The sequence below is a fragment of the Serinus canaria genome, chromosome Z (genome assembly GCF_022539315.1).
Source record: "Serinus canaria isolate serCan28SL12 chromosome Z, serCan2020, whole genome shotgun sequence".
Taxonomy (NCBI): Eukaryota; Metazoa; Chordata; class Aves; order Passeriformes; family Fringillidae; genus Serinus; species Serinus canaria.
Window position 1 is genome coordinate 65168540 of NC_066343.1, and position 16699 is coordinate 65185238.

General features: G+C 38.7%; 1 protein-coding gene across 2 annotated transcripts in view; it reads left to right on the forward strand.

The window, feature by feature from the left end:
• Positions 1–16699, forward strand: part of ADAMTS12 (ADAM metallopeptidase with thrombospondin type 1 motif 12) — a 147041-nt gene that overhangs the window by 102551 nt on the left and 27791 nt on the right. For both annotated transcript variants that reach the window (XM_030237353.2, XM_050987013.1), the window contains 3 exons: positions 6167–6287; positions 8889–9133; positions 10462–10603. In XM_030237353.2, coding sequence (XP_030093213.2) covers positions 6167–6287; positions 8889–9133; positions 10462–10603 — 508 coding nt within the window. The remainder of the gene's footprint in view (positions 1–6166; positions 6288–8888; positions 9134–10461; positions 10604–16699) is intronic.

Below are 16699 nucleotides of genomic sequence, written 5' to 3' on the forward strand. Positions count from 1 at the left end.
TTTTAGCATCTTTGGAAACAAGAGCAGGAATTGGTGACTTGAGGAAACTACTTTAGCTTATCCAATATGGGAGATGTATGCCCCAAGCCACTTAATTGTATAAAAATGCAACTGGAAGGGACTTCAAGAAGTTGTCTGTTTCATCCCTTTAAAAATTATATTCCTTTTTTGATATTTTTCACATTCTTTTCTTAAAGACTTCCAGTGATGGAAAATTCACATTTTTAATTGGTGATTTTTACACCCTCTGTTTAAACTTCTTTTATTATTAGAATGGCAGTGCATCAGAGACCAGTAATAAAAGATGTGTTTGAAGCTTTCCTTGCAATACTTGCATTTATGAAAGGGAGTTACCAAGAACTTGCTCAAGTTTCACAGTGAAGAGATCCTGCTTAGCTTTGCTGAGAGCCAGAAGGGGCCTTTGATCTATGAGGGCTTTGAATGGTTCAAGCCAGAATGAATCAAATCTTTAGCATATTGAAACATATAGTAGATGTTGTGTACCATAGTGGTGCTTTTGACCTTCAGTTGGGAGAGACTAGTTACCAAATTCAGAAAGGTTGTCCTTGTGAAACATTCATTTTCTAATTTCCAGCCCAGCTGGACTGGGATCACTGTGATTTTTTTTAGTTTCCATATGCTTTCTGTATTGAAACCTTGCCTGTGGCAGTTCAGATTTATGCCTGTTTCAGAGGTAGCATGACTCAATTAGTCCAAAGTGGGAGACCAGAGGTGAAAGAGAAGCTAATCTATCTGCAGTTTGTAGAGCCCAGATACACTTCAGCATTAACAGTTCTGTGGACCCAAAGCATTTCTGAGAAATTCCCTCCAAGGTGCTGTCAGTGTTGCACATAGTGACTGCTGCTTCACATCTCATGGCAAACAGATTCATTTGGAGTCAGGATCACAGAATGAACAATATAGCCAGGCAAAATGAGACCAAATGATGAATAAGTAACCCAAATAGCTCACAGTATTGAAGGATAGCATGCTTTCATCAGAAATAGGTACCCAGCAAAACACTTGAGAAGGAGCTTTTTCCTATGTCTTCAGCTAATTTACTAGTATTTGAGTCCAGCTAGCTAAACACAATAGATACATTGCAGGTCCTGGAGAATAAATCTGGAAATGCATTTGGTATAATTAGTCTGGCACATCATTGTCATAGTTTGATTGCAACATGTTGCTAATGATATGGAAAAGACATTCACAAGCATTAAAGCACTGTTCTGATTTTCAGAACTGTATCTCATGAGAGCACTTCACATTTGTCCTGAGTACTAAAATAACACTTCACTTTGGTCTGAAAATGAGAAAAATATTAAATTAGTAAGATATTAGAATCACTGTCTAAATTGCTCACATGTAATTGGCGTGTAGAGTAGCTGTTTTTTATCAAATTAATTCAGCGTTTTCCTACTGGGTATGTCAAAAGAAGATAGATCCAAAAAAGAATTTCATCTTCTAAATTCGTCTGATTTTAGTCTGAAATTGCAGTTTGTCATGAATTTGTTCAGAGCTATTGGAGAAACTGTTCTTTAATGGCTAAATGTGGATTGAGATGCTTCATTTTAGCTACCTGAGGTATACTGGATGCTTTCCTAGCTGGCCTGACAAGGCCACAATGTGCACCTTCAAGTGAGAGTTAAGTACAGACAGACCACTGATTCACTTGGTCCTTATAATTTATCCAGTATCTCCTAATTTTTTTAAAGTGCTGCCCGTGCATCAGTGCTGAAGGAATACTTACAGTGACGTGGTGTTTGCATGGTATTCCTTTAGAACTTGTCCATTCAAAGACAAGCTAAAATTGTTAACTCATTTGAAGGCCTGGCCTATAAAATAGCTGGGTCCTCTCAGAACACTGATCTTACATAGACGAAGAGTTCTGTTAGGAGATCTGGTAAGATCTGTCAATAACGTAATCTCAAATCATCAAGCTGTACTATGACTAGTGTTTTTGTTTTACTGTATGCCTTAGCGCTTATTTTTCAGTTGTCATTTTCCCCCTTTTATTTGGGAGATCTGTAAAGCACATAGCTTATATTCCTGTGCTTAAATTATACTTCACAACTGCACTCTTAATTCTTACTACATGAGTCAGTTGTTCCCCCAGATGTTAATGAGTGAAGATACTGCCACCAGAGTACAGCTGTTTAGCACTGATAATGGGGATTTTTGATTGAGTAAAAGCCATCACATCATCTGAAAGTGAAGGCTTAGGTGTTCTTTCCACTGGAGTGTGCAGATGCTGAGGGTGAAGGATCTGGAAACATCTCTGATGCTTCTGACAGCCATTCACCTCCTGCACGGAATTTTGATAGGCCTAAGTGACCTTCAGTCATGCAAATCTGTGGCAATTCACAGTTGTGATTGTGAGAGACTGACATTGTACTGGAGAACTACCAGCTGTGTAGCATGGAAGGAACCATTTTTTTCTCTTAAAGAAAAGCAGATTACACAGCTTGGATTTTTATGCAGTAGCTTCACTGCTTTGCACTATGGTTCAGCTTTCTCCTCTCACTGCTAGTCCAGCAGGACATTTGATTCAGACCCATACAGACAAATCACAAGATAAATTACTGACATCAGGACACATTTCTCTCTATTCAAGGCAATGTCATGGCCAACATGAAGTAACCATGATTTCTTTATTTGAAGACTTAGTGGGGGAGACAAAATGAGGGAAGATCTTAAGGTTCAATATAGCATTCACATAATGGATATTCAAGCAGTACCCTTCAAGCCTATACCCTTCAGTGACAGCAAAAACTTTTTGTATCTGCCCCCCACTGCTAATCTGACACAAAAGCCTCTCCCTCTGGAAATGGAAAAAGGCCAATATCTCTGGCTGTTTTCCCTTTAGTAGCTGAGCAGCAGGAAATAAATTGTTTCTCCTTCCTGTAATTCGGCTGGGCAGTTCAGGTCTTTTCATCTGCCTCTGCACTGTGTGCTGTGACCAGAAACAAAGCTGATCTCAGATACATTAGAAAGGCTCTTGGTGAGTGGGACAGTGGCAAAGGGCTGCAGGGAAGGATGCTGGGTTGTGATGCCCATGCTATGGCACACAGTGGTTCCTGTAACACAGCAGGGTTCACAGGCAAAGGGTGCACAAGGACATATGTGTGTAAAAAAAAGCAGAGCCTAATTGCTGCTGATTCTTTCCTGTTTTATAACCTGCATTAGTCTTCAGAACCCCTTTAGCAACTGCTTGTCCGAAATTCATCATAGAGTCATAGCATGGTTCTGGTTGGAATGGACTTTAAATATCATCTGGACTGTAAGTGTCCATTAATGGGTCATATTGATCTTCTGGAAAGTTTGAGGTATGTTTAGAAAATGCACCCACAAGAATAAGAATAATGAGGAAAGCAAGTAAAAAGAAGAATGATGCATCTTGAAATTATTCTAATGGATGGCAAAAGTAATGTATTCACTGGAGCAATAAAGGAACACATGGTCTGGAAATTAAAGTTCATGGAAATGTATCTGGAGTAAATGAATGCTGTTTGTTCTGAGACATGAGAATATTGCTTTGTGATGGTTTTTAATGGCTTTGTAAGATGAGACCCTGCTGTTAGATGTGAAAGTCATGGCAGCACCAGCAGCTCCCCAGGGCTGGGGAATAAAGCAAAGGCTTTATTTAGCCTTTGCTAAATAAAGCAGAGTAAGTTGTCTGCCCTACCTCATCCTTGGGTATTCTAAAACCTCAGGAATGTGTAGGAATGTTGCATGTGTAGGTAAGGCTCATCTCTGATCAGATGCAAACTGTTTCATATATCAGAACACTGAAATGGAAACTTCTGCTGCTGTTATTGGAAGGGACAAAGGGATTCCCTTCACATCACAGTGATGCCGTATTTTGATGCCATAGACCTGCTGGTAAAGGAATTGGTCAAGTGGGAAAGACCTGAGCTGGTGGAGTAGAGCCCATGCAGGAAGCGCTGATTTGCCAATCCCAAAGGCAGGGAAGGGATGATACTGTTGCCATCTCAGTTAGAGCCAGGGCTGCAGCTGTTCTAATCAGAACTAATTAGTTAAACCCTTGGGGGGGTTCTACACCCCGCAGCGCTTGGAAGGGAAATATGCTCAGTGATGTTCATTTCAAAGTATCTGATTGACAGTGTGAAACAGATAAATTAATTCTGTATGCAGCCTCTCAAACAAGAATGCACAGTAAATAAAGAAGGACAGAAACCTTTTCGAAACCATGAATTTTCTACCAGAAATTGATAATTTGGCAAAAATATACAATTTGAAGACAAGTAATTTTTAGAGAAGTTCAAAATATAAGCTCAGAGCAGTCATTAATAATATTTTCTAATAGCAAAGCACATAGCACAGTAGAAAAGTTCCATCTTCAGACTTTCCCCACCTTTCTGTTCAAGTATATATGTGCATAGTATAGAAAATAAACTTCAAATATGTGACTCTCCAGAGTGTCTCCTTATTTCTCTGATGTAAAAATAAGCCAGATAACTATGACTTCCCTGTTTGCAGATGATTACCAGATGTACTAATACTACAGCACATGTACTGTGGAATGCATCACTGAGAAAGCAGCAACGCTGCAGCCTCTCTAAATTATTAGGAAGTGTTAAAGATAAACCGGTGAAGAGACAGATCTGAACTCCTGGAAAGATAAAGAAACATCCTGTTAGTGTAGCACTGGCGTCCGTGTATTCTGAATAGTTTATTAAATCCATCCTTGGTCAAATAGCTACATACTTGGAGGCAAAATGTTAGTCACCTTGCTAACACATCGTTATCTCTGTAACCTTCTGTACTGCTCATGAGTGTGGTCCTTGGTGCCGGGATCTGTGTGTGTGCAAGACTTTACATTTCATTTTTTGAAAGTGGCCTTTGCTGAAAGGAGGGAGAAGCTAAGGCTGCTGCAGAACCTTTTGACGTGGGTGTGACTTTTCAGAGCTGGTGTGAAAGGTGCTGGTTATGAATTGGCAGTAAGTGATGGATGCATCTCTTTTTTGGAATCTTCTTTTAAGTGATGCAGTTTGGCACCATCTGTGGCTTGAACCCTTTCCGTGCTTCTGTTTCTCACAGTTTCTCTAATTGTTCATTAAATCTTTGGCACTTAGACAAATGTTCAGGTATTTCTTAAGCTGAAAATGATAGAAAAATACTAGAGAATGCAGGAACCTGTATCCCTAAGTTAGTCTAATAGGTGGATTTTCCTCTCAGAATCTTGCAGAAAAATACAGTAGCTGATATACTGAAGGTAAAAAAAGATCAACAACAAAAAAGGATCATATACCAGATTTTCATACATCAAGAGGGTGTTATACAGGCTGGCAGGTATAGCACCTGAAAGCTTATTTTGAGAAAAATCAGCTGAGAAAACCTGTCTTGGGGTGTCTTGATGATACTGTATCCCCTATCTCAAACCAAGACAAAATCTTGACATGCTACCAGGCTTCTGGCTAATTCGTCTGTATCACAGGCCTCCAGGTATCTTATTAACAACCACTAAGAGTTGGACTTGATGCTGTGTTCTGCAATCCTGCCTGTTTTTGAAGACAGGCAGAAAAAAATCCCAAAACCAAATGCAAATTCTGTTGAAATTTAAAGACATTAGAGCACAGAACTTTTGGGCTGGGCAAGAAAGCTTTTTCCTGACTGAGGATGAATACATTTTTCTCTTTCTTCCTGCAGCAGGCATAAACTGGAAAATAGTTTTTATTAGAACTTGACCCACTGTATCTGTACCCAAGCTGGGGCGTCATTGATGTAAAACTTTATGCCTACTGAAGAGTTTCTCTTTGCCAGGGGTGTTGACTGTAGTAGAGGTTCTGTGCTGTGAGATGGCCACGAAAAGCTGGCAGAGATTTCAGTTCTGTTACTGCATTGTATTCCCAGGAATCTATGGATGGCTCTATGACATAAGAAAGCAGACACAAATCCTAGATGTAGTGGCCAATCCCAGATAATGAGGCCATTTGGGCAGCACATTTGTGTGTCAAGAGTCTGGTCACTACTGTATGTTTTGTGACATGGTGATGGTTATTGTTTGTTGGTTTGTTTTTCAGCTTAGTGTAATACACTATACAGGATATATACTACTCCCCTGCTAAGAAGCACAGTGATAGATGGGCTCTGAGTAATTCATTGTGGAAGTTGCATTTATTCTGACACTGTTTTTTCCTTCTAGGCTGTTGGCTGTGATTATGAGATAAATTCCAACGCAACAGAAGACCAGTGTGGAGTTTGCCTGGGAGATGGCTCTGCTTGTCGTACAGTGAAGATGATGTTTAATCAAAGCGAAGGATTTGGTAATATGGATTTCTCCTTTAAATTCTTCCATTGGTGAAGTCATTTCTCCACATTAAAATGATTAAAGTGTTTCTTGTTGAAAACTGAGTGATCATCTGCGTGGGAAATTGTATCTGGGTTTTTCAGTGAATCATGCTTCTGCCAGAAAAAAATGCATGCTCTGTGTAGACAGATTTGGTCTTCATTTGATCTGCAATGCTGTGCTAATGGCCTGAGTAAAACTACTTTTTTTCTCACTGAATTTGAAAAGGAGAAACAAGTTCTTCTGTCCTTGTAGAGCTGCGCATACAGCAAGGGTTTCATTAATTTGTTCATTTCTGTTTTGGGAGCATATAGATTTAATTCTAATTAAAAAGGGGAGTATTAATAGCATCTGAGGGTTGCCAATTCACAGGTGTGCAGAAGCACCCACAATAAGGTTGCTCCAGGATTTAATGAGTCCAGTGTAGGTGAGACAGCTGACAATTTGACTGTTGCTGAATTTTGGATCTCTAGATCCTTATCAAATGAAACCACATAACCAGGAACAATTACATAAACACCATCCACAGAATTTTAAAACAAAAATTTATTATGTTGAGTGACAAGCTCAAAAGCTTGCTGCTGATTAGCTTTCCTTTCAAAATCGCATAATGTTTTTTGGGATTCACAAGAGGCTCTGGGAAATCAGGAAGTGACTTATCTGGTGGGGAGGGCCAGGGAGAAGGCAGAAGATGATATACTAAACAAATGGTAACTTCACTTACCAGACAGTTGCAATATATTTAAAATAAGGTTTATGAGCAGCAGCAGGTGATTCAGACAAAAATAACTCTGCAAAATCCTGAAAGAATATACAGGTTTCTGTGTTGCAATAGAATACAAATTGTCTTAGAGTTTTAATGCTTTGTGTTTTGAACAAATGTTATTCTAATTAAATAGAAAAAAAAAAACAACCAACCCAACCCTACTGTAAAAGGACACCAACCTTTCAAAGCCAAGCTGCCAGGATGTGACATAATTAAGATTTTCCATGCTGTGTTAATTTGTCCTGGTTGTAAGTATGCCATCTAATCAAGCCTTTAGTTACATAATCACACACTGTGTTTGTAACATGTCTTCTCTTCTCAAATGAATAGACCATTTGGGAGATTCATTAGACTTGGTTACTTACAATAGACCTAGACCACTGATTTCCTAAATAATAGAAGTGAGCTTCCCAAATTTCTTACTTCATTCACTTAGAAAAAAAAGTTTTGATTTCCACAGTCAGTCAAGACAACTTGCAGAAGGTGACATCCAGAAAATGCTCCTGCTTAAACATCCATCACTGGAAATCCATATATATAGTTATATATTATCAATCTAATTAGGAAAGACCCGAAGTAGACAGATTCTGTTTTGTACCATAAGCAGCATAGGATATTTTAACCTATATTTATTATGCCACAAAAGAGCTGCAAAGAAAATCAGATGTTTAAGACTCTCAGACACTTATTTACAGCAGCAGGTTGTTGTACAGCACATAAATAGTTCTGGTGGGAGAAGAACTTTGATACTGAAGATTGCTTAGCATGCCCACGGTGGTTTTTCTCACTCATGTGAGTGAGTAATCAAAGGTGAAAATCTCATTTCACAAGGAAGGTGAACAGGATGTGACTCTCAGAATTTCTAATTCATAACCTCAGAAAGGTGATAAGAACTGGGGAACTCATGTTCCAGTCTTGAAGTAAACCAGCACAAAATGCAGCTCACAGTCCCAGTGCACCAGCTTGTAACAATCTCATCCATCTAATTTCTAGAGCTCAGCTAGGGGCAATAACAAGAAAGCTGTCTGTGTTTGTGTTCAAGTATCTATGTGAACTTCCTATTTTTACAATTTAGTAGCAACAACAATAGCAGCTTCCTGTAAGGTGAGAAGCACAGAGTCTGGTGCGTCATATTGCCTGTGATGTGAACAAAATTCTGTAGTAGATGCTTTGGGTCATTCTTAACACACAAACCAAAAATCTCTAAACAGATAACTACCCATGAAGAGCCCTTGAACTTTGTTATGAAGATTAGTAGTTCACAAAAATGTGCTGAATGTATAGTAGTAATTTGAGGCATTTGAATAACATGATTTTGTTATTGTTGTTATAAGGCAAACAGTCTCAGAGAATTTAAATGCCTTAAGGTGCTTGGAATTCCGTGCATTCCTGTACATTGTGTACAGATGAAAATGTTCTTTGCAAATTGAAAAAACCTTTCCCACAACAGGCTGTTAATTTGCTGGAACTCCCTGGCATTTCTCCAATTACAGTATGCCAGAGTCCTCGGGTATGGTTATGGAAATGTTGATGCTCATGTGTGGAGTAGATTTCCCCTGGCACAACTCTGGAAGTCATTCACCTCGGCATCCCTTCTAAATGCCATTGGCATTGCCTAAGCACTATTCCCTAACTGATACTAGAAACCCTGACTTGGAAAGTCACACTATTAAAAAAAACTGAAATACAAGCTCTGAGACAGCACATTTGTGTATTTTTTCAAGCACAGCTGTTGTTTTAATCATCTTACAAATGAGTAAAATGCAGTGACATTTCTGTTGTTCACCTCCATAAATTTTTCTTGTCTCTTAGGATATGTTGATATTGGGCTAATTCCAAAAGGTGCAAGGGGAATCAAAGTCATGGAAGTTACAGAATCAGGAAATTTCCTTGCTATGCGAAGCAAAGACCCAGAAAAATACTACCTGAATGGAGGCTTTATCATCCAGTGGAATGGTGAATACAAGGTGGCAGGCACAATATTTCAGTATGACAGAACAGGGGATCTAGAAAATTTGACTGCTCCAGGACCCACCAATGAATCAATATGGATTCAGGTAAACAGGAGATCAGGAGTAGAACCTGCTAATTTGCATGGCAGCAGAATGGGCTGGGAAAATATGCTTATTGATAAAACACTATTAATGTGCTGTCTTGGAAAAAAAAACAAAAAAAACTGAGCTGTTTTGAGAGAAATAAGCACTTTGCTTTTGAGGGTTGTTCATCCTGCCTAAGAACACAAATCCTGTATTGCACTCCAGTATTTGTTAAAGGCTTATATAAGGCTCCTGTGCTGCCACTAGGACAGGGATCCTGTTACTTCTGTTTGGTCAGTCCTTCACCCAAACTTTCTTGTCTCTTGGACCAAATTGGACCAACTCATGGCTGTGATGTGAACCAGACCCAGATGAAAAATAAGTTGTCAAAAAAAGGGAGCTGATGTAAGGCTGTGAACAGTGAGACCTAGGGACAGCTGACAGCAGTGACAGCTTACACAGAGCAAGAAAAGCATACAGCATTATATAGATGGGTTAATAGCCTATGGTAAGTGAAACTGACTCATTTAATATCTACAGAGGCTAATTTATTTTGTTTCTTTCATGTTGCTTTATGGATTCTGACTTACACATAACCACTTTCTGTCAGTTCTGAAAAAATAATTTGGAATTGGCCTTTTAATCTTTGGAAGTATCTCTCATGGCTTGTTTGCATGTGTATCCACCATGCAATCAAAAGAAGTATTAGGGGTGTGTTGGGAGACACAACTTTGCTTTGAATGTCTGGTGAGAAGACAAAACTAATGAGTGCTCAGACTTCACTTCTAGTACAATTGGAAACAAGAGTAAAAATTCATGGCTGAAATCTTCTTTTCCCTTAATGATGTTTACTTTCTCCCTCTCAGGTAAATTTCTTGAGTACCCCTTCTCAGTTGGAATTTTTCTTCATAATTCAGAAACACTTAAAAATAATATTAAAGCAGTGTCTGAATAGCATCTGTAATTTTCTGACTTAATGGTTGTTTTGTAACAGCTCTTTCAGCAGGTAGTAAAATTATAACTAATAATGGGGATAGGCAATAGCTCTTAATCAGCAGCACAGGGATGCTTTGGATGGACTTTGCATTATCTTTTCTTATAGTCAGTAGAATACCAATTATGGTGACCCATTTATTCCCACCTGTGTTTGTAGAAATGCATGGTAAACAGCTTTGTCTTTGAAAAGTTCATGTATGCCACTGTAGACAAAGAAGTGGAAATTTTGCAAGTCCGCTTCTCTGAACTGGTAGCAGACTTTATGGGCAGCTTTAATTAATCCAGTTTCACACTTTTAAAGCTTTTGACAGTAGATTATTAATTAAACCACTAATAAACCCCACTCTGTCCAGCTGCTTTTTCAAGAAACTAACCCTGGAATTGAGTATGAATACACTGTACGCAAAGACGAGAGTTATGAGAATGAGATTGGAGAGCCAGAGTATTTTTGGCAATATGGAGAGTGGACAGCCTGCAGTGTTACCTGTGGAAGAGGTAATTCCTCACTTCCTTTTTCTCTTACTGTTTTCCTTCATTACAGATGTAGTCCTCAAAGAGGTAATGTTCTTTAATCTGCACCTGGTGGGAAATCAGATCACATGGTTGCAAAAATTACGTGAGGAATAACTTGTTTACTTGAAGTGGGGCAGAGCACTGGAACAGGCTGCCCAGAGAGGCTGTGGAGTCTCCTTCTCTGGAGATATTAAAAATCTGCCTGGTTGTGATCCTGTGCAGCTTGCTCTAGGAGACCCTGCTTTAGAGGGGGGTTGGGACTACGTGGTCTCCAGAGGTCCCTTCCAGCCCCAGCCATTCTGTGATTTTGGGAATAATGTATTTTGACTTCTAAATAAAAATATTTAAAATTATATAAGTCAAATAGGTTTCTAAAACACCTGCCACAAAATTCTCAGCTTCTTTGAACCAAAATAAGAAGGAATAGTTTTCTTTTCCTCATATGTTTTTGTCAACACTGTTCACCATAGCCCTTCTTTCCAGCAATACAAATATATGACCTACTATTGTTTCCCTATTAAGTCTTTTCTATATAATAACTACAAAAAATATTCTTCATTTCTGTCCTACCTTTTTTGTGCATTGCTCAGTGGTTACTTAATTGCAATTAGTCTTGAGAACTTCCATGTCTTTGCCAGTTTGGCAATAGCTTGGGTACCACTGCAGTTATACTGTAGTTCTGTGCAGCACATTAAATCAGACAAGCAGAATGATGACTGTGATGTAAGATTTAACAACAGGTCTAGAAGTTGGCTTCTGGTAACTCGCACAAAATGCCACCAGGAGAACTTCCTCTGAAGTAGCTAACATGAATGAGATAAAGTCAATATTTGTAGTAAACCAACAACAAGGATAAAGAGACCAAATCTTTACATGTGTAATTTTTTAATCCATCTATTATGGGAATAATTTTGAAAATGTGAAGAAAATGTTGTATGAAGTCTGAACTTGGGGGTAAGGAATTGTAGCCTTCTGTCTAAATTAGCTCTTGATTTTCACAGGACAGTAAAAGAATTTTGGAGATACAACCATAACCTTGTTCTTTGACCATTCTGTACAGTGTGAAAACTGTACAGAAGAGTAGAAGGTCAATGTTACAACCAGACCAATAATAGGAGAAAGACCTTTTCTAATGCTAGAGTATTGTTAGTGATTTTTGGTAGTTACTGCTTTTTTACTGCTTCGTGGAAGAAAAGAAAAAGGACAAACAAGTGTTGTAACAAACCCAATTGTGATTCTAAAAGTAGTGATGATTGCAGGAGTAACATTTTTAAATCTCTTCGGTCAGAGAAGACACTAAAAAAATATCCTTTTAGTGGTTTAGACAAAGGGCATTTTATGACCGAATTTTATAAGATTAAAAGAAGAACCTTTAGAAACCTAGTGTAAATATCCCATCTCAATAACATCCATGTATAATTTAAAAAATATTTATATATATATATTAAAAAAAATATATATATATATGTAATCAACATATTATGGAGATGTGTGTTCATTCATATATATGTATGCTTGATTAGTTAGATGCTGTGATTTGTTTTCTGGATTATTTTTTTGAGAAGAGTCTCTCTGCACAAAACTTGATGTGCTTTCTGGTGGGGCGACACCCACCATTTTCTTAAAATAGCTGCACAAAACAAGTGGTTTTGCTTAATTGTGTTCTGTAAGTTTTATTTCTGATACCTGCCTAGTTCTGAGTCATGTTTAATGTAAAAATTGTTGTGATAAAAAGGAGAGAGGAATGGAATGTGTTAGTAGACTGTTTGTTATGCTGTTTTGAGGTTCTTTTTACATGAGCTGTAGTTTTCCTGGAACTGTTTCTCACTAGGTAAATTGTAGCCCTGTGTACTCTCTTCTGGCTAACTAACTGTGTGATGTGGCTCTAATTTCTGCCACATGGGTTACTTAGATAGATAACTGTGGTATGTGAGGTTTTTTTCGGTTCTTATCTACTAATTGACTTCTTCTGTTAGCTGCATTTTCGCTCTTGGTAAATGTTTTTGAGCTTACTGCCTTTGTATAAGTAGAAATCCTGTGTTTCAGAGAAGATTATATACTTGGTGGCATCAGTTGGAAGGGAAACCAGGAGGTGCATCCCAGTTCATGAAGGGCACGGACATCTCACCAGTTCTCTGCATTCCTTCATGGACAGAAGAAAAGAAATTAATAAACCTGTAGCCTCTTTCCTGAGATACAGATGTTTAGAGAAGTAACTGGACAGGTCTAAAGAAGGATGTAGTTTGCTGATGCAGTGATGCAGTCAGGGTATTGTCTCTCAATCCCTGATCATTAAAACAGAGAAATCCTGGCACAGAGCTCCAGTGCATCGCTTGGAGTGGGGAAATCTGATATGTCAATCTACCTACAGCTCTCTATAGGTTCACATTATGTTTGGTTGTGCTCTTGACCATGGAGATGTGGACCAGCATCACTGTTCATAGCACCACTTAGGCTGGAAAACACCTCCAAGATCAGGGAGTCTCAAGCCATGACCAAACACAACCTCATCAACTAAACCATGGCCCCAAGTGCCATATCCAGTTGTTTCTGAACACTCCCAGGGATGGTGACTCCACCTCTTCCCTGGGCACCCTGTTCCAATAGGGTTTGACTACCTTTTCAGTGAAGAAATTCTCCCTGATGTCCAACTGACTTCCACAAAACTTTCTTCTGGCTTCCACAAAACTTCCTTCTGGCTGTGAACAATGAGGTTGATTTTATGTGAATGTTCACTCTGTTTAGATTCAGAACTTATTGCTGTTGGCAGTAACACAGTTGTTGTACCAAATCACTGGCATTTGAAGTGTTCTGAGAAGTTTTTAAGATAAAAGTGCTCTGCGGTAGACAAGATCATCTTTTGCTATGGGTGTGCTGCAGGACAATTCTTATTGAAGAAAAGCCTACAGAGAGATAAAGAAGAAAAGCTGTATTTATTTAGCCTAACATAAGTAGTAAATAACTCTTAAGGATTATTGCAATTACTGTTTGGTAAACAATAAACCAGTATTTTTAGGATAAAAAGGAGGACCAAGAAAGATAAGCTGCTGAACTAACTTTGACAGCCACAGCCAGTGGGAGAAATTGATCCTTACCTAGACTTCTGTTCTCTTGGCAAACCCAGACCTGCCAAAGATCCTTTCATCACCACTGGCCAAACACACAGCGGTCCAAGGGTGCTTCAGTGTTTGGTAGCCACAGAAATCAGGACAATACAAACAAATGCTTTCTGCAGCCAAGAAAGAAAATTTGCATTAGGGAATAAGAAATTGGGCTACAGGCAGGGCTGTGGACTGATGCAGGAAATCTTCATGAGTCCTGAGAGAAAAAAAATGTGATTTTAGCCCTATGGTGTCGCTCCTTATCCATGGGAAATGTACCTGGAAAAAGTCCCAATGATGAATAAGAACTTTATAGAGTGGAGCTGTCTCTTCCCAAAATGAACCCAGGGTAGCTCCCTGGACATATTTTCCCCCAGATTCTTGGCCTCAGGGTTGCACCATGCCATGCCCTGATGCATATCCTTCTCCAGCTCCACTGCAGTGGAGAAACAGAGTATTCAAATGTTCTCATGGCTTCTTTCATTTCCTTCATCTGCACACACCTATTGTAGTGTCAAATGTGGCTCTGGCCAGTCTATTCTAACACCACTGAAAAGAAAAAAAATATTCTGAAAAATCAAATGTTTCCTGGGGTAAGTTTACCTAATGCTTCATGCAGATAAGGGAGAACACACTGCAATACCTGATCCTAATTTGCAACGTAGAAAGTAGATAAGTAGTTACATTGCAATCCAGTTCATGGCAAACAAGCACCAAAGGGGATAATATGTAGTAAAAGTCATAAGCCTTTCTCTGTCCTCACTGCAGGACAGGTTGAATCTCTTCCTCCCATTTGCTTTATGCTGAAAGAAATTGCTTTGCAATCAGAATGTGTGCACACTGGTGTCCTGCAAACTGCTGCACCCTCTGGACAAGAGCTGTCCCACCAGAGCCTCCTCTCAACACAGCATGTAGAGCTTGTAAGCTTTTTTACCTGCAGATTAATTTAATTGTGTCACTGAGGTTCTTCTTTAAATAATTATGGAATGAGTTATATTGGAATTACAAGTATAAATACTTCCTCCTTGTCTGAAGGCCTTGGTCTTGTTTCTTAGAACCAGCTTTGAGTGGCATTAAATGTAACAAAAAGCATAGCACAGCACAGCTAAGGAAGAATATTAGCCAGTATCAAAACTTTGATTCTCCACAGAATAGTGGAGATTACAGATAGTATTTGTAATTGGCAGATTTTCAAAGCTCTGCTAAAGCACTTAACTCTTAAGATTCTTTTTGGGCTTAACTGTTATGTGCCCTCTAAATTCTTCACAACTTTTATAAAGGACACACTGCAAAATGATTTTCAAGTGTTCCTAAACTTGCAGGGCTGGTTTTAGAATACAAAGGTCGCTGTTTCCATTGACTGTTGTGTGTCTGAGTTTTATAGCACTGCAAATGTAAAGATTGGCATTTGTATTCTGTGTGTAACTTGTGCATGCACAGAATATAATTTACTCATTCAAATACAAAGTGAACTCCTTGAAGACTATTTAAGTGCACAGCTCAGACGATTATGTGTTCAAATGAGCTCTAAAGTCAAATATTCATGTTTCTCATATACCTTTTATATACTTGCTTATGATCCTTCATTTCTGTTGTTTACAGCCCAAACTGAGGGCTCTACAGCAAAAAGGTTTCTAATCTCTCTTTCAAAAGCCTTTCACACCCAGATGACTTTGAACTGGTCACTTTCTTTTCAAACCAAGAGAAAGTATGTGTGGGTCAGTCTCACATCTAAAGAGTCTGCATTAGCACTGCATTAGCAATGAAGTGTCACAGGGAAAAGAAGGAATCTCTGAGCAGATTTAGTGAAATGAAGATTAATCTCCTCTTATGATTATCTTCCTTGGTTTCTCCTATCTTTCCCAGAAATACTTGTGAGGTTTTTTTCACAGAGCTGAGATAGTACACATCAGGTGAACTAATCAGCATTGAGTTCAGAAAGAAGTAAAAGTGGTGAAGGGAGGAAAACTGCTACCTCTCAAAGTCCTTCAGAAAAAATGTTAAGGTTTCAAATTTTACTGAGGTTTCAGTATATTTAGAATATTTAATCTGTGGCTTAAATAGGATATTACCCTCTTAACTTGTATAACTGTAAATACTTGCTGGGGCAGGGTCAGTAGTGACTAGTTGTCTTCTGCAGTGTTTTCTAGTTCAACTTTCTCAAAGTGATAAAACTATTTCATTATGTCATAGCATGTAAACCTACAGCTATGTGTGTGTGTGTTGCTATATGCATATAGGATTCCTTCCAGCTTTGGAGCTGAACTGCCTGAGATTTTGAAACTACAGTGGGAGTTCACATAACTTTCATAAAGAGATTGTTTATTAGAATAAACTAGTTCATTATTGTCAGCTGGTCCTTTTATGAGAATGTACAGCTTCAAAGCAAAACTTTGCAAAGGTTTATAGGAACATTAAAATGAATTGCAGCAGCTGAAATGACATTAAAAATTTATTAAAGCATAAGATTTCATGTTTGTATTTGGAACAGCAACATATCATGGTTTTGAAGTAACAGAAACATTTCTGCCAGCTGATTTGTTTACAGCTAGCAGAAAGGTTGCTGAACTTTCTAGTCACATTTATACCAGGGCATAAAAGAGAGCACTGCTCCCTGGGAGTTCTATGCTGAGACAAAAGGCTTTCTCTTGTTTGAAGTCACCTATGAATAAGAGAGCACCATGTCCAGGCTTACTGCAGTCTGGCAGCTGCACCACGGACCCATGGACCCTTGAACACCTCAGTCCCTCAATCTTCCCTTACAGGTGACAATAATCACTGTTCTAGAAGATCAGCCTTCATATCTGGCTGGAGCAGAGTCAGTCATCAAATCTTGTGCTGTAGTCAGTAATTGTTTTATATGTATCAGTCAGAAGTCTGAAAGTAATCAAAAGGTGAAAGCATTTCCTCACATACCTGCTGTTCTCAGGTGGTAAAAAAAAAGATGTATGTTTCCATTGGTTTCTATGAAATTACC